Raw genomic sequence first — 23,005 nt, 5'->3', positions numbered from 1 at the left:
GAAACTACACCATCCTAGTAGCTCTGAAATTAAGCACCTCTACTTTACAGGAAGAATACATATAGGAAGAATTATTTCTTCCATCTGATTTTTCCAGTTACCTAAGGATTCAATTTGACTGAAAACTTTCAAAACAGTTTAAAGGAAACTGTGAAAATATAGGCACATTAATGTTTCTAGTAGTTCAGCTGTATAGTTCCGATACAGATGCCTGCCTCTAGAAATGCAGGGCTACCTGAGTGTGGGATTCTTTCATAGCATTCTCATGAACAGAGGCCCATTTGGAGTATATAATCTGCAGTCACCAAGTTATATAGAATCATAGAATAGTTTGGATTGGAAGGGACCTTTAAAGGTCATCTAGTCCAACCCCCCTGCAGTGAGCAGGGACATCTTTAGCTAGATCAGGTTGCTCAGAGCCCCGTCCAGCCTGACCTTGAATGTGTCCAGGGATGAGGCATCTGCCACCTTTCTGGGCAACCTGTGCCAGTGTTTCTCCACCCTCATTGCAAAAAATTTCTTCCTTATATCTAGTCTGAATCTATCGTCTTTTAGTTTAAAACCATTACTCCTTGTCCTAACACAAAGCCCTGCTAAAAAGATTGCTCCCATCTTATAGACGCCTTTTAAGTACTGCAAAGCTGCTGTAAGGTCTCCCCGGAGCCTTCTCTTCTCCAGACTGAACAACCCCAACTCTCTCAGCCTGTCCTCATAGGAGAGGCATTCCACTCACTCCAACAGGTCCATGTCTTTCTTGTGCTGAGGACTCCAGAGCTGAACACAGTATACTCTTTTACATGCAGATCGCAGCATAACAAGTATAGCTTTCATTATACAAGGGATGCCAAAGATTTTTGACCTTAGATGTTGTTTAGAGGCCTATAGTATCAATTCTCATATAAATAGCTTCCAATAAAGAATCTAAGTGCAATTAAGCAAATATGCTAAATTTTATATATATATAAAAAATATATGTGTCCAAACAGCGATATATGAACTTTCTTCTCTTTTCTCCGCAGCTCTTGTGAAGTTCCATATTTTAAATACTCTCCAGTGTTCTGAAGCCATCACAGGTGGAGCTGTCTATGAAACCTTGGAAGGAAACACAGTTGAAGTTGGTTGTGATGGTGAAAGTCTGACTGTGAATGGAGTGAAGATGGTGAAACGCAAAGATATTGTCACAAGCAATGGTGTTATCCACCTCATTGATGAAGTGCTAATTCCTGATTCTGGTCAGTGATGTTTATGAAAAACTTTATGCTGAAGATGTTTTCCGCAGTCTTACCTAGATCCTCTCAGATATGTTTTTGTGGATAAGCATGGAGAATCCAAATTCAGAAAAGGAATAAATGACATGTTAACCTTTTCTTATTCCTTTTTTGCAGCCAAGCAAGTCTTTGAGCTTGGGGGTGCCCAGCAGACGACTTTTACAGACCTGGTGGCACAGCTAGGACTGAAATCTTCTTTAAGACCAGAAGGCCAATATACTCTTCTGGCACCTCTGAATGGTGCTTTCTCAGGTTGGTAGCCTTAAAAAATTGTGTTCTGAAAGTCAAAACAAACAAGAATATGTGCTACCCTGACAGTTTTCCAAATAAGACCCAGTACTTGTCCTAAGTCCGAGGGAAAGAGAGCCATAGGGAAACAGAGATACTTCATCCTTTCAAAATACGTACCACGCAGAAAGATAAAACAAGCCTAACCACCAGGCTGCACAGCTTGCTTTTAGTGGTATCATTTGCTAATGGAAATAGTATCACTAAAATAAGATCGAAAATATGTACAAAATTATTGTGGGAAAGATATTAATGAAATGGCAGTTCCCTTAACCTTTGCATTACTTGTATTAGGTTCACCACTTATTTATTCTCAAAAAATTTATACAAGAAGGTTATTTTCCAGTACATTGGAGGAGAAACTGATACAAATATACTGTAAAACAGGTGTTTGCACATTTGCAGAAGTGACCGCATGGGCATGCTGCCCTTCCCCCAAGAATTCGAGTGCTAACTCACCACCACAGAAACAAATTTGGAAAGATTTTAAGGTACACATGCAGAAAGGAAATGTTGTAATAAGAACTTCTGCAATTCAGAAGATGGAGCAGGCCCATATAAATCATCTGCCATGTTATTTAGAGTAATTAATCAGGCTTATGTCAAAAGTTCATGTCTGAATTTAGAATGGCAATTTGCAGAAACTGCTTAAAAATTCTTTTTATGTGTACACAGATCTGTCCAAGCCTTGACTCAAGCACTTCTAAGAATGACTCACTATTTCCAGGGTCATTTAATACAATGTCCACAGTTAACCTTATTCAAATGAAAATGCACTATATAAATCACTGTATGTCAATATCTAAATGGCTTTGTAGATGACACCTTAAGGATGGATCAACGTCTTCTTAGAACGATCCTGCAGAATCACATTATAAAAGTGAAAATTGGGCTCAATGAACTGTACAATGGACAAGAGCTGGAGACAATTGGAGGAAAACTGCTTAGAGTCTTTGTCTATCGTACAGTAAGTGAATGGGGCATTCTAACTATATGTATCCCAAATATGAAAATGAAGAGTCATAAAAGAATAAAAGACAAAGCTGAATGAAACCTCCAACATTTACCATTAAGACTGTCTAGCAAAAATCTTGAAGATTTAAGCTAGGAAAAAATTAAGATCTGATTTTATCTATGGGAAATTTGCATGGAAGACCCTTTGGGAAAATGAAGCAAGATTCCAGATTAATGACAAATCTTTAAAGCTAGTTTTAAGAACTAATTAAGAATGCTCTCAAGGGAAATAAAAAAAATCAAGTTTGGAAATATTTACACCTTATTAATTTACTCCAGATTTTGCTACTTTCACTTTCCCAAGCAGTACCAGATTTCCTGGCAAGAACAAACAATTTGACTGTAGGAAATACATATGAATATTATTTTTAAATTTAGAAGCCTCTTGGGAAGTGTGCATTATACCAAATACATTTAAGTGTGTGTCGTTGTGTGAAGAGCTACACTTGTTTCTCTTTTAATCAGGCTGTATGTATTGAAAATTCATGCATGATCAGAGGAAGTAAAGAAGGAAGGAATGGGTTTATTCACATCTTCAGACAAATTATCAATCCAGCAGAAAAGACACTGCATGAAATGCTGAGAAATGACAAGCGTTTTAGGTGAGTAGCAGTTTTGACAGCACTGACATTTTCCTACAGAGGGTAAATGTAGTTGTGGACTGTGGGTTTTTGGATTTTGGGGGGCACGGAGGGCAGTTATTACCTCCTAAAAAAAAAAAAAAAGGGGGGGTGAGAGGAAGAGAAAAAGTGTTCTTCTGCAGCTGTATGCTGAAAGGGCTCCCAGACTTTAATCTAGAATAGTTGTTTATGGTGCATAGGAGTCAGTAAGACACCAGGACAAAAGGGTTTGGATAATACATCGAAAGCTATAAATGCAGCAGTCTGGAGGTTTAATTAATGAGAAGTACAATTCCATATGGGTATAGCATGATTGCATACCCTTTCAGTACATATTTCTGTCCTCTTCCTGCAAGTACCTTAATATTCTTAGAGAGACCAAAATAACTTTGGCATCCTCCATCTCTTTGATCTGTGGGGGTTTTATTCAATTAATTCTGCTCTCATCCAGGCTCCCAGTTTCTTTATTTTTTCCTCAAATCCTTATTCCTCAGTCTACTCTTGAGACCATCTTTTTTTCCTCCTCTACTGTCTTTATTTCTGGGAAATAGTCAGAGTGTTTGAAGATTGATGCACTATCAGAAAAAAATGAGGGAACTAAATGCCTGGACCCAAGCATAGTTACTAGACTTCAACAGAATGTGTTTTGTCCATTGCAAACAGCGTTTTCCTCAGTCTGGTGAAAGCTGCAGATTTAGATGATGTTCTGTCACAGCCTGGAGAATGGACTCTGTTTGTTCCAACTAACGATGCCTTTAAAGGTTTGACTGATGACGATAAGGATATATTGATAAGTAAGTAACATAAGAAAACTAGAAATACAAGCAAAGGTAAAATCAATGGGAAAGGTGGCTAGTGCATTTCTCACGCAAAAGATGTCTAACAAAACAATTTAGCAGGTCGTAGGACCTCCTTAAATTAATTCCTTCACTGGGGATAGAGAAAAGGCCTTTTTGCAAAAAAAAGCATCCAACCTGAACTTAAATTTAAGTTTCAGTCCTTGATATATAATTCTAAGGTGTAACTCCTTTTCCAAGTTAAAATCTGCATTCATTTAATCTAACTTTTCATCGTTCAACCTTGCTATAGATTTTTTAAACTGAAAACTCTCTTCTTTCACAGTTCTTTTCTTGTTGTTGACCATTGCATTAAAAGATATGTAGTATTGACTTTCCTATCTTTCCTGTCCTTTCTTTTCTTTACCTCCACCCAGCAATCTCTGAATCACCTGTGCTCTACACGTTAAATATTGATTATATATTGCTAAATGCCAATTTATGTAATTTCTTGCCATCTTACACTTTTAAACTCTGGAATTATATAGATTTTTCACAAGGTTTAAAAGTAGTTTCCTTAGTTTCACGTTTGTTTCTGTAAGAGAAGTAATGCGCAGTGAATACTTCAAATCTTCTGCAGATTTCCCACTAGAGGAGTAGACTGTGGCCACAGCACTATAAATATCTTTGGTTTATTTGAGCATAATGTGAATCTGGCCTGTGCACAAGCTAAAGAGGAGTGATTGCCTTGAATCTCACATCCAGAAGGTCAACCACATTTTCCATTCCTGCACTTTTTAGATCAAAGTTTGAAGACATGAAGCCAAATCCCATTAACCCTTAATAACCAAAAAGTCCAGCTCAGAGCGTTGATAAGCAACAACTCCAGCTCTATATAGCCTTTAATTCACTAACAAGGCACTGCAAATTTGAATTATCTCTTCAGCCATTTAAAGTTATGACAGTGGTCTAAATCACCTTCTAGTGTGTTGTGTCTCTAATTAACAAATAGCCTAAATGACTAACATTAGATAGCTATAAAATGAAATGAAGCTTGTCTCAAGACTGTGAATTGAAGTAACTAGATAAACACCATTGTTCTCTTTTTAGTGGACTATATGGTTGTTGTATTAACTGAGATTGAGTTTATCAGGTCCATTATTTTGTCTTCAGTTCACAACTTGATGTTGTACCCAAGGCCCATGCCATTTTGGATTATTTCTACAATTAAGAATACAATTATATTTAATATTCTGCTTTTTCAAGAGGCTTTATGAACTATCTTTTCCAACCATTGTGACTCATTTTCTACTTACCTTCCTTGGCAGATGATACTTTAATTTACTTTCATTATTTTTTTTGCAGCAGAATGTCCATTTTGTTTGTCAGATTACTTTCTGGAATTCTGTCCTGGCTTTCTTTAAAGATATTAAGTTCCTGTCTCCATAAAAACTAAACCTTAAAATATGTACATTTTTTAAGGATTATAAAGAAATAGTTTGTTTATCTGTAAGACATACACAAAACAAAGATTATTTTAACCAGTAACCATTGTGGCATAAACCAAAGGTAATCTGATAGTGAAAACAGCTTTTGAATGGCCCTGTTTAGGCTTTGTATGTAACTTGACACTATCTGTGAATGGCCCAATCACAAAATCTCGGTTCTAATTTTAGTAAGAAGAAAGAGAACATTTAATCACATTTCAGTAGTAAAGAGAATTGCAGTAATATCTATGATCAAAGCAAAAAGCAGAAAAAGGAAAATGTTCACTGAAAGAGACACCAGGAGAAAATTCTAATCAAACAGTATTTCCATTGCAGTTTTGTCAAGGCCGGAACTCCTAATAACAATCAATATCAGTGTCTAATTCTAATACGAAACTTGTAATGGAATGGTCAACATTCCATGCAATGGCAAGAAAAAGTATTTTAAAACTGCTCTGTTTGGTAGCCTGTCTCCTGGGGTAGTTGTGGGTGTTTCTACAGCCCATCCTGTAACTGTGAACATCCATGGTCCCCAAGCACTAGAGAGCCATGTCAGGACACCAACTCGGGCTGCAGAATCCGTTTCGTTTTTAAGACAGTCTTGAAAATGTTGGCTTTTTTTCTTTTCTTCCCAAATAGGAATGTCAAACTTTGAAATATGGAAATAATCCCTAGAATAGGAGGTTTTTCCCCTTTCCCAACTTCTCCAAGATGTGTGTGTTCTCTGTAAGAACAGCACTCCGAATGACTCCTTCTTTTCTGCCTGAAGTAAATAGCAACTTTCTCCTCCCCCAGATGGGAAAATGTGTGTATAAAGAACTGTGAGTTATCCCATCATCTCAGACGGGTGTTGCCACAAGAGAATAATTATACTAATTCTTAGATGTGATTCCCTTTAATTGCAACAGTATTAAGGCAGGAGTTTATCTAGTAGCTTGGTGAAATTTGATATTGCTAACGGCTTAGTGCTCCTGAAATTACTGTCTTTGCGAAAGATTTATGGAGCATATTTAAGAAAAGGGAAAAAAAATTCTGGTTAGAGGTGCAAGCAAATAAGAAAATAATCCTGAAAAATAGGAAAATACTGACATTTTTTCTGCTCTTTTGTATAGAAGTTCTCATAGCATCTTTACGATTTGGTTCTGAGTACCTTTTTGTCATATGGTTGTTTTTTTATCATAATTTTAACAGATTCAAGTTGTGTGTGTTCATGGTAGTTTCATTCATACTATGCTTAATTCTGGCTCAAGCCTGTGTGAATCACAGAATCACAGAATGGCAGAGGTTGGAAGGGACCTCTGGAGATCATTTAGTCCAACCCCCCTGCTAAAGCACATTCACCTAGAGCATGTTGCACAGGACTGCATCCAGGCGGGTTTTCAGTATCTCCAGGCAAGGAGACTCCGCACCCTCCATGGGGCAGCCTGTTCCAGTGTTTTGCCACCCTCAACTTGAAGAATTTTTTCCTCATGTTGAGGCAGAACTTCCTGTGCTCCGGTTTGTGCCCGTTGCCCCTTGTCCTATCACTGGGCACCACTGAAAAAGCCTGGCCCCATCCTCTTAACACCCTCCCTTCAGATATTTATAAGTGCTGGTGAGGTCTCCTCTCAGTGTTCTCTTCTCCAGGCTAAAGAGCCCTTAGAATTTCCAGAAAGAACTACCCATTATAATTTAATTTCTACTTCTCTTTTTAAATAGGAGACAAAAATGCTCTCAGGAATATTCTTCTTTACCACTTGATACAAGGAGTTTTCATTGGAAGTGGCTTTGAGCCAGGTGTGACAAACATTCTTAAAAGCATCCAAGGAGGGAAACTCTACCTGAAAACAGTTAAGTGTTGAAAAAGAAGTCTCCCGGATACAGCCTTGTAACAGGGATTTGACATTCCATGTCTATCCACATTACAGAATGGGATGCATTTCTCTGAATATTATATTACAGATTGGGGTTGGTTTTTAATGTTCCTGATAACTTATGTTCTGTTTTCATCCTTTACCAGGTGAACGATACTCTTCTGGTTAATGAACTGAAATCAAGAGAACCTGATGTCATGGCAACCAATGGTGTCATTCATGTTATTGACAAACTCCTATATCCTGCAGGTGAGTTTTGGTTCATGGAATTTATACACCCTCTTCTGAATCTGTTTAAATGTTATGTAGGTCAATAACTTTAAAAAGTGAATTCCTTTAAAAAGACAATTCCTTTGTGGAATAAAACCCAGAAAATTTATCTCACTACACATTTTGTGGAAGAACCTTGCTTGAAACCATGGCAAATCTTTGAAATTCTGTGAAAGTCAAGATATGGAAGACATGATGCTGTAGGCTATCTTTTCCACTAATATAAAAGAATGTGCACGTACATGCTTGTGTGAGTGTTTGAGAGTGATTACATCCCCTGATCACTGTAAATGAAAGTGAAATGAACACAGATGTATGTTTTCTCTTACACACCTATTTCGTCAGATCTGCCTGTTGGAAATGATCAGCTGCTCACAATCCTGAAGAAGTTGATTAAGTACATCCAAATTAAGGTACTTTTTAAATAATGATCTCTTTGTCTTTTTGGCAGGATCTGTGAAACCATGTATGTTATAATTCATAGGTGATTCTTTGGTCCCTCTGTTTCTTCAGCGGACAACACATTCAATATCTCCCAGTTACCCAAACATAATCACGAACGATACACTGCACTCAATAGTTAGAATTTATGTTTTTCAACATCAAATAATTGTAGAATATTTGCATTTGGATAACTGCAATATGAACTAGCCCAAATCTGCAATTTTGTTCAGGTATACTTTATCACTCCAGCAAAATAAATCACTTCCAAATCCTTGAGGCAATCACTCTTTGAAAGAAATATTGAGTGGCTGTATTGCTACGTCAAACCCACCATCCTCAGTAGCCTGTGGAGAAAAACATGCATCCTTACCTATCTCAACTATGCACTTAAGATTACATTCTCCCTCAACAATTAATGAGAGGACCTAGGCAAATAGCATAGGTTAACTTTTAGATCAGTGAAGTAGTGAATCCTGCCCACACTCACTAGGAAATTATTAGGCAAGTGCATTTTCTTTTACATTTTGAAATGTCTTTTCTATATTTTTAGTTTGTTCGTGACAGTACCTTCAAAGAGATTCCACTGACGTTTTACAGTAAGTTCATTTTAATTCTTCCAGATGGGTTTGAGATTGCTTTTTAAAGGTTGCCAATTCCAATCTTGAACTGTAGATCTTTTTTTTCAATCAAAAAGAAAACAATTTCTGGGAAAATAAGAATTGCCAATGAAGCACAGAAAGAGAAAGATTAGAAGTAGAATGTTTCTGGCTGTTGTGCTACTGTATGTGTTTTTCTCCCTTTCCGGATGTGTGACAGGAGATTAACACTGAAGCAAGCTGTTCAAACTCTTTGGGGTAGGCAAGATACATATGGAAAAGTTTGGTTTTCAGTTTTTAGGCAACGTTCAGTGCTTGGTGGATAACAGACTTGTACCGACTCTCTCTCTAAGATGTAACATTGTACTGTACTGAGTCTCCAAGATGTAACATTAACCAAACTCTGCAATGACGTGGTTTCTTTCCCATAAGTGGTTCCAGAGGCACAGAGTGTTCCTGTTCCACCTGTTTCCCATATGTGCAAATATGATGCTTGTATGGGAGGCAGTTCTGACCATTTTCTCTTTAGGGAGCAGAAGTAAAAAAGGAACCTTTTTTGCTCCCTTGCAGCCTCCCTCGCTCAGGGTTTGCATTTAGTTTCTGCATATAAAGTAGAACCTGTTGAAGTAAACTTCTAGAAGACAAAGATCCTGCTGACACTTTGGAATATGAATTTAGGTAGATGATCAAATTTCTACAGGACTCTACCCACATTTCTCAGTAGAAATGGAGACCATCACATTAGGCTTTTGCGAACTGAGAATGGACACACTGAAGTTAAAAGATGCCTGAAACAAAAAATGGAATAACTTATCTTGATGTCAATCAACAGTGTACCCTGTCAGCCAAAAGGGCCGACTGTGTCTTGTGGTCCATCAAGCACAGTATAGCTAGCCAGATGAGTGAGGTGATTGTCCTACTCTATATTGCACTGGTGCAGCTCCACCTCAAGTACTGTGTGCAGTTTTGGTGTCTGCATGTAAGAAGGACATCAAACTATTAGAGTGTGTCCAGAGGAGGGCAACCAAGATGGGGAAATGTATTGAGCACAAGACTTACGAGGAGCAGCTGAGGTCACTTGGTTTGTTCAGCTTGCAGAAGGCTGAGGGGTGACCTCATCGCAGTCTACAACAGCCTCAAGGAGGGGCAGCAGAGGGGGAAGTGCTGATCTCTTCTCTCTGGTGACCAGCAATAGGACACAAGGGAATGGAATAAAATTCCATCGGAGCAGTTCAGACTGGACATTAGGAAAAGGTTCTTCACTGGGAGGGTGGCTGGTCACTGGAACAAGTTCTCCAGGGAAGTGGTCATGGCACCAAACTTGTCAGGGTTCAAGGAGCATCTAGACAACACTTTTAGTCATACGGTTTAGTTTTAGGTAGTCATGTGAGGAGCAGGGAGTTGGACTCGACAATCCTTATGGTTCACTTCCAACTCGAGATTTTCTATGATTCTACCATGAGAAGCAATGTCTGCAATCTGAAGCAAGGGAGGTCAATGTCAGATATCAAGAAAGTTGTAACTATTTATTTAGTTGGATGCAGGAATGGGAAGGCTGGGACCTCTACCAGTGAATGGATACGAGTCAAACAATGATCTGTCAAAGATGTTCAATTAATACCTGTCTTAGGTGTAGAGGGGCAACTTGATCTCCCAAGGGCACCATGCTTGTGCTCTCTGTGACACTCTATCAAATGTAAGAATAGTTCTGAATGTCAGTGTTTCCTCTGTTTACCAGGTCATCTCTCTAATGAAAAGAAAAGGGCAAGATTCAAATTTAAGATATGTTAGGGAATTGTGCAAATCTTTATGCAGGGAATTGTGTGAGCCATTATTATTATGTACCTTACATTATCATGGGTTTCATGACCGGTGGGTTTCATAAGGCACAAAGACAAATAGCATGCAGCAGACTCTATCTGCAGGTGACTTGTATACACCGCCATTTAGTAAGTAGAACTGAGATCCATAATCTAGATTGTTTTGAGTCACTTTTCCATCCATTGACATCTATGATTTTATCCAGATCTTTATGACCAGGCCAAATCTAACTGATTATTACCATGAAGAAACTGTAAGAATGGAATGTGTTTTATATTCCATTTTCTATACTTTCAGAAATTAACATAATTGAAAGCAACGTCCAGCCCATCATCAGAAAGGAAGGTAAACGAGGCCCTTAGTATATATATTTCTGTATATGTTCATATGCGTATACAGAATATATATTGTATAAATTTCTTTAACAGGATGCATTTTGTCATAACAACTCCAGGACATTTAGCACTTTGCTGGAAAAGCAAAGATACAAATATTGCAATTAGAACTGGCTGAAATATTTTGTATTAAAAGATTTTCCACTGTGTTCCTTTTTTCTATGGGTATTTTTAAAATATTTTTTTAAATAATCTCTTTTCAAACCATTTTTTCTAAGTGTTCCAAATATTACTGTACTTTCAATAAAAACATTTGTGTGGCTTTTTTTTTTTTTTAATTAAAACAGTTATTTTAAAAAATGAAGTAGATTTCTTTTTTAGACTATGAAAAACAAAACAAAACAAACCCAGTTCTTTTTTCTAGTTTTCAATCAGTTCTAAGTACCAATATCTGTCAGATGCCTGGAAAAGACATTTAGCTAAACATTGTCTTTCAATTTCTCAAGGCAAAAGCATGACTTAAAGATTAGTGATGAGACTGAAGAGAACAAAAAGTGGGGCTGGGACTCTTAAAATCACTTAGGATTCATAATGTGATTAAAATACCCATTGGTTTCACTAGCCTAGGTACACTGTTAATGAGCTCCAGTTTCCCATTGAAATAAAAATGCTCAAAGGGAATCTGATTGAGCTCAACTGAGAAGAAAAGCAGTTAAAAATGTATTACAAAAATTTTATCCAGACTCTTTAATTGTTGTTTCTGGGAGGCCTTCCTCCCTGCAGAAGTGACATGAGCTTGCTTTTTCAGCAGTTTGTCTGCGCTTCATCCCAGTTAGGATTAGACACCATCTAATATGGATGCTGATCTTTGTTACCTAGTCTCCATCATTAAATCAGATCCACAGATCAATATAAATGGACAGGATTACATATGGTAATTTATCCAAGATATTTTCAAAATCTTACTGTGATGAAGGTGAATCATTCTGAAAGTACCTGTTCTATGTTAAATCCAGAGACAGAGCATATAATTTAGGTGATTTAAATGATGTTTAGAAGTTGAAAATTAACTGAAACAAAACTCTTTTAAAGAAAAAATTAATTTCTGAGCTCTTCTGCACTCAAATATACAAGTAAGTGTTATTCACCAGACTGAGAAAAAATAACTTTATATGTGAGTATTGAAGAGTTACTCCTTTCCATTGCCAGCACAGCATTTCTACTTTGGGACACATGCCAGGGAATGATCTCTGGCCAATAATCTGCTCATGATTCAGAAATAAACCAAATCAAGCCAATTCTAGCCCTTCTGAACTTGCTGGTAGTAACAGTAGTTACTCCCATCAAAAACCACAAACTTCCATAAAAAACCACAGCAGCCCACAATTGTCTGTAGAAAAAAGCTGGCAAAGTTGTATGTTAATTTTTGCAAATGTGTGAGGAAGTTCTAGCAGATTGTGATGGAAAGGAAATTTCAGTAAAAAAAGCTGAGTGAAAACTAGCCAAGTCTCGGTAACTTAAAAAAAAATAAAAGCCAAATAAACCTCCCCCAAAACAACAAATAAATCCCAAAACAACATAAGGGAATTCTGATTAAAAGACCTAGTTTCCTCTTGGATATCTATAACAGTTAGTGAGATATAATATGACAAATATTTCTCTAGTTCTTTTCTGAGCTTTCACACAATTGTTTGCATACTTATCACTATCGGAGCAATAGCTATAAGATTCCAGCAATGCTGTAGAGTAGTCTTCTCATCAACCTATATAGAAGGCTTCCTTTCAGCTGCTGAGGATCTGTATTTTGCCTAAGACTTGTCAACAGATGTTAAAAATATCAGATATAAACAAAAGTAAAAAAAAAATATGTAAACAGTAAAATAAATTGTAAACAGTAAGTGTGCAATAGGATCAAAGTTTAAGATAGCATGGGATGAAGTGCAAGATTGCTGCAAATGTCTTCTCAGATTTAAAAAATCCCCCATTACTGTCATTTGGTTTATTTAGGGCAGGGGGGGTAATGTCAGCTTCATCTCAGCCCCACGGAATACCATAAATATTTTTATGACTATTAGTAACATGTTGTTTTTTTCCTGTGTCACAGACCCAACTATCACACAGCTCACTAAATTAATTGAAGGGGAACCTGAGTTCAAAATAGTCAGGGAAGGGGAGACAATAACTAAAGTGATTCATGGAGGTTGGTATGCTTTCAGCAACTGAATTTGTATTAGTTAAAAATTGAAACATTCACTATTCCCAGTCAGTTTCTACTTTATGTAGGTGATTCATGTGATATGTTAGGCAACTGTTCTGTTTTTACAAAACCTTCTGTAAGTGTTGTAATTTTATTGTATCATTTCATCCTCGCTTCTAATGCATTTAAAATAACCAGGGTTTTTGTCTAGCTGCGTCCTGTAGCTAACAGTCAAGACAGTATTAGAAAGGCTCTACATGCTGACATAACATCTGTCTCAGTTAAGAATGACTTGCTGGTTGTTGTCCTGAAATCAAAAATGCAGTACATGATTCTGTGATACAAAGGCAATTTTGTCAGACAAAGGGGTAATCTTTGCCTTCTGCTTTGCTAGGGGCATTGAGAAGTTCACATTCAGAGTGCTTTTAAAGGAAAAACAACATGCGGCCATCCCAAATTTGGAGGAAACTTAGTTCCGGCTTTCCTCCAAACATTTTTATTTTTCTTAAAATATGCTATGCTATTTTCTTGTGTGATTCAGTAAGTTTCAGCATCTCATCAACAGCACTTGTAACACTGTTCAACACTTGATTAATGTCTTCCATTTAAAAATCCTTGTAGAACCAATTATTAAAACATACACCAAAATCATTGATGGGCGACCTGTGGAAGTGACAGAGAAAAAAGTAACAGAAGAAAGAATTATTCAAGGTAAATTATGCTGAGCTATTCATACTTAGTAAAGTTCGCCATTACGTACAAAAGTAACTTCTTAAGTTCTGTCCTAATGCTTAAACTGCATTTCCTAGAGAGAAACACCTAAACTATATTGCCTGGAGAGATGAATTTTCCCTATTTCCCACTGCCTATATACGGCGCAAATTCTGTCTGTGTGTGCTACACACACATATACAGAAATGGCAGCAATATTTTTACAGCATGCAAAGCAATGAAAATTTGTCTTTTTTTTTTTTTTTTCTTGTACTTGCAAAGTGGCTGCTTTTGCAACCTTCTTGCTACCATTTCAGGATGAGAGTGCTTTTATTGCATTTTTTTAGTCTGGCATGCTTTAGAAAGATGACTTCTTTTTTTCTCTTTTTGTGAACTGTTGGGTTGTATATCTTCAGGTAGGTTTCATCTGACCGAACGTCAGTGTGTAGATACTTACTTTTACATGTTATCCCAGGCTCCTTTGATAATCGTTTCAGAAAAAGAACTTCTCTGTTTCTCTAAGGAGGGGCCTTGATTGATCAGACATCCACAAGTTAGACATTTGTATTCAGCTAATATAAGACAAAATTAATGTGCACCTGTATCCCTTCATCTTCTCCCACAGTAACTTTCAAACTCTTTGGCCAATTTCAATTATATTTTACCTACTACAGAGATATTCTTTAAGAATCCTAGAAACTTCACAGAAATTTAAAAGTATAGCAAGGAGTATTTAAGCAGTCACAAATTCTCTGCTAACACATATTGCTCCCCTTCATTAAATACCAGTTTGAATGCTGCCATTAAAATTCCATCTGCCAGAGCATCTGTAAGGGAAAGACAGTGTTATATGAATGTACTGACCTAGGAGAAAGTCTTAATATTCAGTTTATTTAGAAAATCTTAAAATTCCGTTTAAGACGTCATTCAAGCAACAGAGAAATAAAGAATTAAACTTAAGTTATTCTCATACAAATATTTACAACAATGAAAATAACCAAATGAAAAACACCTGGGACTATTTTTGAACATAAAATTTCTGGGGGAAAAAATAAAATACCATTTTCTCATTTCTCAAATTCAAGCTTCACTAATATCCCATAGAAAGTAGTCAATATAATGTAAAATACCAGCATTTCAGACCCAATATTACCTTCTCTTCCTTCTGTAGTAGAAACTGATAAAGATTCTCAAATGTTAAGCTCTCAAATGATTCATAGAAGTAATAAAAGCAACAATTTCCATTTACAATGGTGGATCCATACCCTTTTTGCACTTAGGAAATATTTGATCTGTGACCTAATACAACAAAGTGTTTAAACTGTGTTTTGCATTAAGAACATGAGCAGGTATTTATTATAAGTGCATTAAATTTGTCTGACTAGTTTTCTGAATAGCTGTAAATACTATTTGTAACCCTCTTTCAGTTTAATTTGGGACACAGTGAAAGATAAAATGATCATAAAAACAGATTAAAGCATGTTAATCCCTAAGTGTTAAATAGGAAAAAATAACTTAAAAGGCAATCTTTTGTATCTGATAAAAGTCACTGTCTTACACATCTTTTTTTCCAGGTCCTGAAATAAAATATACCAGAATTACTGCAGGTGGTGCAGACAATGAAGAAAAGTTAAAGAAATTGCTTGAAGAAGGTTAGTATCCTTACTTTCTTTGTTTAATTTAAAAAAAAAAAAAATAATTATTACTTAAGTCATTACTGAATGGATACTTCATATTTTCAACATAGGTGCTCATAATGCAATTCATATGCAGAGGTTTAGCTTCAGAACCTGAGAAATGTCTAAATCTAACATTTTGATTTGAGTCTCTGACCTTCACATATCAGTCAGCTCCAGAGTTGAAGTTGCCAGGGTCTAATATATATTATGCTATGTTTGTCATAAAATATGGTGTTTTCAGTGTTTCTATGGAATTTAATATCATAACAGATGAATTTTGTAATTCAGCAAAATACCATGCCAGGATTAATTCAGTAATATGCTGTTACAGGATTGTCAAACGTTTTCTGTAAATCAATATTTTGCCATAACCTGTATCCTATCAGAGGTTACCAAGGTGACCAAATTTATTGAAGGTGATGGTCATTTACTTGAAGACGAAGAAATCAAAAGACTTCTGCAGGGAGGTAATTCAGTGTATTATAACTAACCTTTTTTGCAACAGGTTATGATAACTGAAACCCCTCTCAGATATGTTGATATCAACATTTTAAAGACTGACCCAGCAGAAGCGTAATTTTAATGGGAGAAAAAATAGAATGCCGTATATGAAGCACCAGATGTCTGTGAAATGAAAATAAGTACCAAAATTTGATTAATCAATTTTTTATTATATTGATCATGAAAAAAAAAAAAATTGTATTTTTTTTCAGTCTTTAAAAAGTTATCTAATTAAAACTCAGGAGAGCAATGAAGATTTATTCCTCTAGCTGTGAACACCTTTTTTCAGTAAATTTAAATCTGTGAAAAACACTTATGAAATGGGAAGTATTGCATTAAGCCAAATTCATCTTACTTATCAGTTCTTCAGAAATGAATATTCATTGCCCTCAAGATAATAATTAAAGGCATGTGTAGCATCCTTCTTTCAATGCTTACAGGTGATGGATATCGAGGCATTAACTTTCATTCTCTTCAAATATAGCATTCCAAGGAATGGTTTTCTTTCCTTCTTGCTCTCTTAATTCTAACAGTTTTGGCAACATATAACCAGTAGCTGTAGAAAACTGGTAAAAGAACTTGTGCTTATGAAATTAATCTTTATCTATGAATTTGGAATGTTCTCTGCTTAATGTAGATTAGAAAAACTAGCTATAATAGCAATGGGGAATAAAAAAAGAGAATTCAAGTGTGGTTTTAGTTAATGTTAGTGTAAACCTGAGTGAGAAGCCCAAAAATAGGTATGACTGTTTCTCTTGGCAAAAATTAAGTGAATCCATTTCCTTTTATGTTCACTTTTTAGTAAGTTACAAACTTGAAAACCAGTGAAGTAACTCACAGCCAGCTGTGTGTTCACTGAGCTAAATCTTGTACTCCTTCAAAAGCACTATTCTGTGGATGTGACTTAAACATCAGTTAAGTAAAAAATTTAGTGATGGCTGAACAGTTTCCAGCAAGCAAAACCATGCTAACTGATAATACAGCTAGTCTTAAAGAATAGCCAAGATATGGCTATGAATACTGTTGACTATATTTATTCCTTCTGTTTCAAACATCTAAATCTTAGTTTTACAGATCTAAGCCAGGACTTGCCTATAAACATTGTAGAGAAATAGAAACTTCCAGAGGGTTTTTCATCTTGTCCTATCTTAAGTGTCCCAGCTATGTGAAAAGAGTTGGTCTCTGGAGATGCCTATTTCAGTATTGAATATTTAAAAGGAAAGTTGAAAAAGAGAGAAATTATAGCAAGAAAATCCTTCCTTATACTGGACTATGTTATATCGGTGTCAACCAGGCAATAGAGAGCAGGATCAAACTTCATCTGCAGAACTGTCCAAAATTCTGGTGACAGGTCTGATGCCAGAATCTAACAATTACAATTGTAGTTGTAATCATCTTCAGTTAGAGTGGTATGCAATTAAACAGACATAATCTGTAGAAATATATCTTACAGTGATCCTGTAGGTGTATAGAAAAGAGATAAACAGTTTCTCAGTAGTAAATTTGGAAATGACAATATCGTCCCTTGAATTCTTGCTATTTTTCCTTGCTATTATATGTTAGTTTGCATAAGCATCCTGCTTTACATAATGGACAAAATAGGCAGAATTGTCTTTTGTTTTAATTTGATTTTTCTCTGTCTTTTCCATGATTTATACTGTCAGCTACCATCGGCTGCCATGATAATACCTTACCATATGTTTAGCCAATAAAAACAGATATACAAGCAGTTTTATGGCTGTCGGTGATAACGGTGATAATGCTTTATGGCCCTCTTGTCTACATCAAATTACTTCAGTTTTACTGAATATTTCCTAAGCATTTAAATCCCAGTCTGGTCACAAATGAATGTATTACCACAGTCTAAAGTAAAATATTTATTTCATATGGGCTATAATTCTACTTATACTATATCCAGCACTGCTTATTACAATTGGCAGTCTTTGCTGAAATAAAACTTCAAGCCAAGATTGCAACGAATGACTCTCAGCCCTAGAGAAAGAACCACCTGTGGCAGGGCCAAGGAAATCAGCAGGACCTTACGATACGAATAACATGGTGGCCTGCTTACATGCCCAAAGTGACATTGTTTCCACTGAAGGCTCCTTGCATACGGAAAAATGATATGCCAGATTTAACTCATTTGTTTTTGATGCTTATTGTAGCTGGAACTGAGTACACCAAGGTTACTAAAGTAATTGAGGGAGAGCCACAGATTATCGAGAGAGAAATCAAGAAAGTCCATCTGGAAGGTTAGTTTGTCTAAAAATCCAGTATCACTAGGACCTGCTTTGTCTGAAGTGATCACTCCAGGTGGGGTATTATAGTACCTATTCACAAAAATCACTTAGGTCTGAAGCCAGTATTTTAGCAAGAAGTGTTTTATAATTGTTTTGGAAAACGATTCTTTCACTGACCATGCAAAGAAAAATGTTGAGGCTTATCTTGTGGCTAGAAGTATCTAAAAGATTTGGCAAGCATAGTAGACAAGAGGAAATGTCTAACCACAAAGCTTAGGTAAAACATTTGAAGGAACACACACCATAAGAATTGCCTTTTCTCTAAGCAGCACATCCAGAAGAAGACCACGTGAGTTGTTCTTAACTTGAGTTATTTCTTGTCAGTGTTAATGTGACCTGTTGATGTGAGGGGTTCTCAACTTGGTGAAGAGGGGGTAGGGTGGAGGGAGTATAACCTCTGGGGTTGAGTAAATATCTCACAGTGTCTTGAAATTTCTCTATGCATATCCTGTTGTAAAACGAAGGAAGCTCTTGGGTTTGAAAAAGCTGAATGGTGTCAAGGTCCAAAATTAATCCCTTAACGGAATCAAATACTTTTCAGCCTGGCTTTATACCAGGAATCTGTTCTTTCAGAAAAAAAAATCAACTTTTTATTGATTTTCATTCAAAGTTAAGAAGTAACTCGTTTAGGGTTTCTTTTGTATTTATATGTATGTACTTTTCTAATTCTAATAATGCAGAATAAGTTATTCTGACAGTCTTTGAACTAAATTCATAGGAAAAAAGATTACAACTTGTGGAGAATGAAGTTAAAAAAATATGTTTCTACCTTTTAAATTTTGAAGTCTATGCTACATATTGAAGGTATACTATAGTGTTTGTGTAACTTCAAAGTTGAGTAGCACAAGGCATGCAGGGGAGTCAACTATTGGACTGAAAATGACAGACAACTGTGATCTTTGACCATGAGGTTTACCTGAAAACATAACTGTGTGGACAGCACATAGGTATGGAAAGCATACTTCAGATGGACTGTGCTCTGTCCTTGTCAGGGCCGTGCAGAGCTTGAAATTTTCTGTCATATTGGTGCAGATACCCAGTATTTAGCCCCAGCTGTAATGAGGCAAAGCCTGTATCTCGGAGATATGCATTTATATACCTTGTACCTCAGGATGAAAAGACAGCTGACTGCAGCTGGTTAAGTGAAGATGCAAGTACTTCGCAGTTGTAAAGAAGGAAAAATACCGCAGGAACATTTCTATGACAGTAACAGAAGAATTATCTCTTATGCTTGTGAAATGATCTTCCTCCTAATGAGGACACATCTGGATTTAAAAATGTCTCAAGGTTTGGTGAGAAAGAGAAAAAGTGTTCATAGTTTCACTGAGTCAGTATTTTGGAAAACAGATGTATCTGCTAATATTCAACAGCCCTTGCTCTACTCTACCCTTTAAAACAAAAGTCTTTGAACTCTAAATGTGGAACCCTAATGTGGAATCACAATGCAGTTACACATCAAGCCCCAAAGACAGCTGGAAATGTGGCCAGTTCTTGTGATGGTTGAGTTTCAAGCACATCAATTATAAAGAATTTCTGAAGTAATGCATATATAGCAGATCTGGACATCCCCTGCCAAAAGCTGAAATTGAGTCCTGGGCTGTACATTAACCTGAACTTGCACGTCGCTGACAGCGTCAGATGGAGTTTGCTGAGTGAAAAGCACGGGCAAAACATCCTGGCACCTGCCTGCATCATGTAACCATCCGTAGGAGATCAGTGTGAATAATGGATTAACGTTAAAATGCAAAAATACTTTTGAAATGTTGGTAAGATTTGATGGATGACTGCACATGACAGAAATGTGTGAATTGTTTTCTAAGTATTCATGTTTCAGGTGATCAAGTCAACATGCTAATGGGACAAAATTCTTAATTTTCTGAAAACTTTAAAGAACAAACTTCACAAGTCAGCAATGGGTTTCCAACTTCTAATGAGTTTTAATTCAAAGGCTCTTACAAATAACTTCTGACTACAATATTTGTATTTTCTAGAAGCACCTGTACGGAAAGTACAACCAATCAGGAGGACACAAGGTAAAAGCAAAACATATATTTAAACATTTTAACATGCATCAAATGTTGTTCTCAGTTATGTTAAAAGTCAGGAGGGAAAAAGAATACCCTTAAGAAAACAGAATTTGAAAGGAAAGAGTTGCATTTATCCTTTTAAAAATAAAGAAATGTTAACAAATCTTGGTATTGTTAATTACCAGGTTTCTAGACTTTTTCTTCATATATATGTATATATTTCTATCTGAAAACAACTTATATTATGGTCTTCAGTCAATCAGTGTTTCAGATTACAATAAACCTGTCTAAGTGAGATCTGACTCTGGAGCCTAACACTGTGAAAATAGCACTGTGGGATTCCCCACCATAGGTTTTGTAACTCCCTGATTCTACATTATTTTGATCAATTAAGAAACTGAAAGATCATTGTCAGCACATGAGTGAAAGATTCAGCATCAGGCTTCATCTTTCCTCTTCACATGTCTGTTTTACAAGTAAATACAGTATACAGTGTAACTATATCATATATAATTATAGCAATAATTATGGTTCTTTTTCCATTTTTCCCAGGGGGAACAGCAAGAAGAAGGACAAGACTAGCTTATTCCTAAAAGCTTTCCAAGACAGAATCCACAGAATTACATATTAACAGCATAGTCTTTCAAAGGAAGAGAAACTTTCTTAAAAAATCGAGAACATTAGAAAACGACGTTGTTTTGATAACATAATGTAAAATGAACCATGAATCCACAAAAAGACGTGAAGCTGCAGATACTCACTGCTAGCACAGTGCTCACTAGGAGTAGTAAGTAGTCCATTGGGGGTGCTTTAGCTTTTAGTAAGCACTATGAGGGTTGGATCCTGGAACTGCTGAAAGCCATTAACTTCCGTAGAACCAGGATTCCTTCTTAGGTTGGCTAGTAAGTGTTTGCAGGATTGGATTCAAAAAGAGCAGGGAACAACACAGAATGTATTTTTTTATTATTATTATTTCTGCTAAATAAGAAATACAAATGAAATTAGTTCATTTCTAGAAAAAAAGTCACTTCAGGTGACTTTTAGATTAATCTGAGGAAATACAAGATGTTAAGATAGCACTTTTGGTTCAGTAGTATTGTATGCTTTTTATGTCAGAATTCATCATGTGTTTAATGTCATAATTACATCAATAATGTTACTTTTCTAAACAAACAAATATGAATTATATTAAATATATTCTTTTTTTTTGTTCTATATTGCATATCCAAACATCTTCTAGTAACATGGCTAATGGAAGCTCTTAAAATGAAAAAAAAAACAAATATTATGAGCTTCTTGAAATGTATTTGAGATCATGTTTTCTTCTTTATTTATAAGAAAAATCATTCCCATTAAAGGAATCCAGTACCAATACATATACTGAGATTCTTAAATGTTTTCCCACTTTTCCGTAAATGTGCCTTTTAATTATTAAAGTTGATTATAAAAGGGACAGATAAACTGCATGCAAACAGCTAACTCGACATGGAAAAAGATTTTACAGAAATGAGGCTCTATCTGAAAGTTTTAATATCAAAATATGCTTTGCTAATGTCTGGTGTTAATGTGGAGTTGTCTGTAAATTATGTCAATTTTATAACTCTAGTTTTGTATTCATAAAAGTTGTTTGCCTTTATTAACAAAAGTTGGAAAGCAATTACTTACAGAGTAGAAGAAACATGTTCGAGGTGCCTTAATTCTGCAGACCAAAGTTTCAGAGGAGTTTTCTAATGTGCTTTTTTTTTTACTCCTGTTTTGAAACAAATACTCAATAAAGAATTTGGCTGAACTGTGCTTGCTTTCATTTGTAATTTTTTTTTTTCCATAGTAAAGCAAATTCTAAATGTTCTTAAGTTTTTAGTGTATTTTTTAGTTAAAAAATGCTTTCACAGAAGGAAACTGATGCATCCCTTTCTCACTTAGCGCATGTTAATGCGTTTAAACTGCATCACTCACCTTAAACACAATTAAAAACCTTCCTTAATTCCACAATCATATACCACGAGCACTACTCCCTGAATGCTAAAGCTATCTGATTGGATTGGTAAGTTGTGTAGCCTTGCTGGGCTGTCAGACTCTCTCAGTAAGGTGACCTCAGTATCTACTATCACCATGCTTTGGTGAAAGTACAGCTTTTAACCCTGGTAAGAGCTAGATAGCTTTTAGGTGAGAATGAGAGCTCTTAGGACTGCTTAGAGGGTGAAATGAAGCTGTCACCTTTCCCTGGGACGTCTGTCATTACATCATTAACTTTAACCTGCTTTCTTCACTGCTGTGCCACTATGAGCTGAGAGTCAAGTAAGATTTTAAAGGACAGTAATTACGTTAAGAGAGGAATGTGTCTGTGCTCTCCTCTCCCAAAAAAAAAAAAAAAAAAAAAAAAAAAAGAGTAGAAAATCTGGAAGAAAATTGAATGGAACTGATAGATAATGTATAGGAATTGGAGAGGAAGCAGGAGGCAAGAAAATGGATGAAAACCTATCCTGTGGTGGAATATTTTCAGCTTTTCGAGTGGGAATAAATTTGTAACACACAAATTTTGATATTTTTTCTGCTTTGATAACATTTTTAAGCCTCTGGTAGTCACTAAAATACCTTTGTGTCCTTCAGTCTTCATTAATATAATTCAGGTGAAACACAACAATATATAGAGGGCACTCCTCCATGAACACTTGTTTCCCTGATTCACGCTGTCCCTCTGAGTCCTTCCTTGACCACAGAAGGTGTCTGCCCAGCTGCACTGTATACTGACAACTCTTTCGATGGATTGGCTTTTTGTATTTATTTGAACAAGAATCCTTCCACATGCCAATGTAGA

General features: G+C 36.0%; 1 protein-coding gene across 3 annotated transcripts in view; it reads left to right on the top strand.

Moving 5' to 3' along the window:
- The window catches only part of POSTN (periostin), a 36,830-nt gene extending 16,050 nt beyond the window's left edge, over positions 1-20,780 (top strand). Inside the window, exons 8-24 of one of the 3 annotated variants that reach the window (XM_086481903.1) lie at positions 1,020-1,232; positions 1,386-1,520; positions 2,375-2,523; positions 3,036-3,172; positions 3,854-3,984; positions 7,152-7,282; positions 7,453-7,555; positions 7,922-7,989; positions 8,571-8,616; positions 10,735-10,782; positions 12,877-12,972; positions 13,591-13,680; positions 15,255-15,332; positions 15,746-15,826; positions 18,026-18,112; positions 20,152-20,193; positions 20,740-20,780. In XM_086481903.1, coding sequence (XP_086338029.1) covers positions 1,020-1,232; positions 1,386-1,520; positions 2,375-2,523; positions 3,036-3,172; positions 3,854-3,984; positions 7,152-7,282; positions 7,453-7,555; positions 7,922-7,989; positions 8,571-8,616; positions 10,735-10,782; positions 12,877-12,972; positions 13,591-13,680; positions 15,255-15,332; positions 15,746-15,826; positions 18,026-18,112; positions 20,152-20,193; positions 20,740-20,780 — 1,676 coding nt within the window. The remainder of the gene's footprint in view (positions 1-1,019; positions 1,233-1,385; positions 1,521-2,374; positions 2,524-3,035; positions 3,173-3,853; positions 3,985-7,151; positions 7,283-7,452; positions 7,556-7,921; positions 7,990-8,570; positions 8,617-10,734; positions 10,783-12,876; positions 12,973-13,590; positions 13,681-15,254; positions 15,333-15,745; positions 15,827-18,025; positions 18,113-20,151; positions 20,194-20,739) is intronic. The other 2 variants (XM_009949447.2, XM_086481905.1) reach the window with 2 other exon arrangements.
- Positions 20,781-23,005: the final 2,225 nt, after the last annotated feature.

Source organism: Leptosomus discolor, chromosome 1 (genome assembly GCF_034619465.1).
Source record: "Leptosomus discolor isolate bLepDis1 chromosome 1, bLepDis1.hap2, whole genome shotgun sequence".
NCBI lineage: Eukaryota > Metazoa > Chordata > Aves > Leptosomiformes > Leptosomidae > Leptosomus > Leptosomus discolor.
This window is presented reverse-complemented; position numbering and strand designations above follow the sequence as displayed.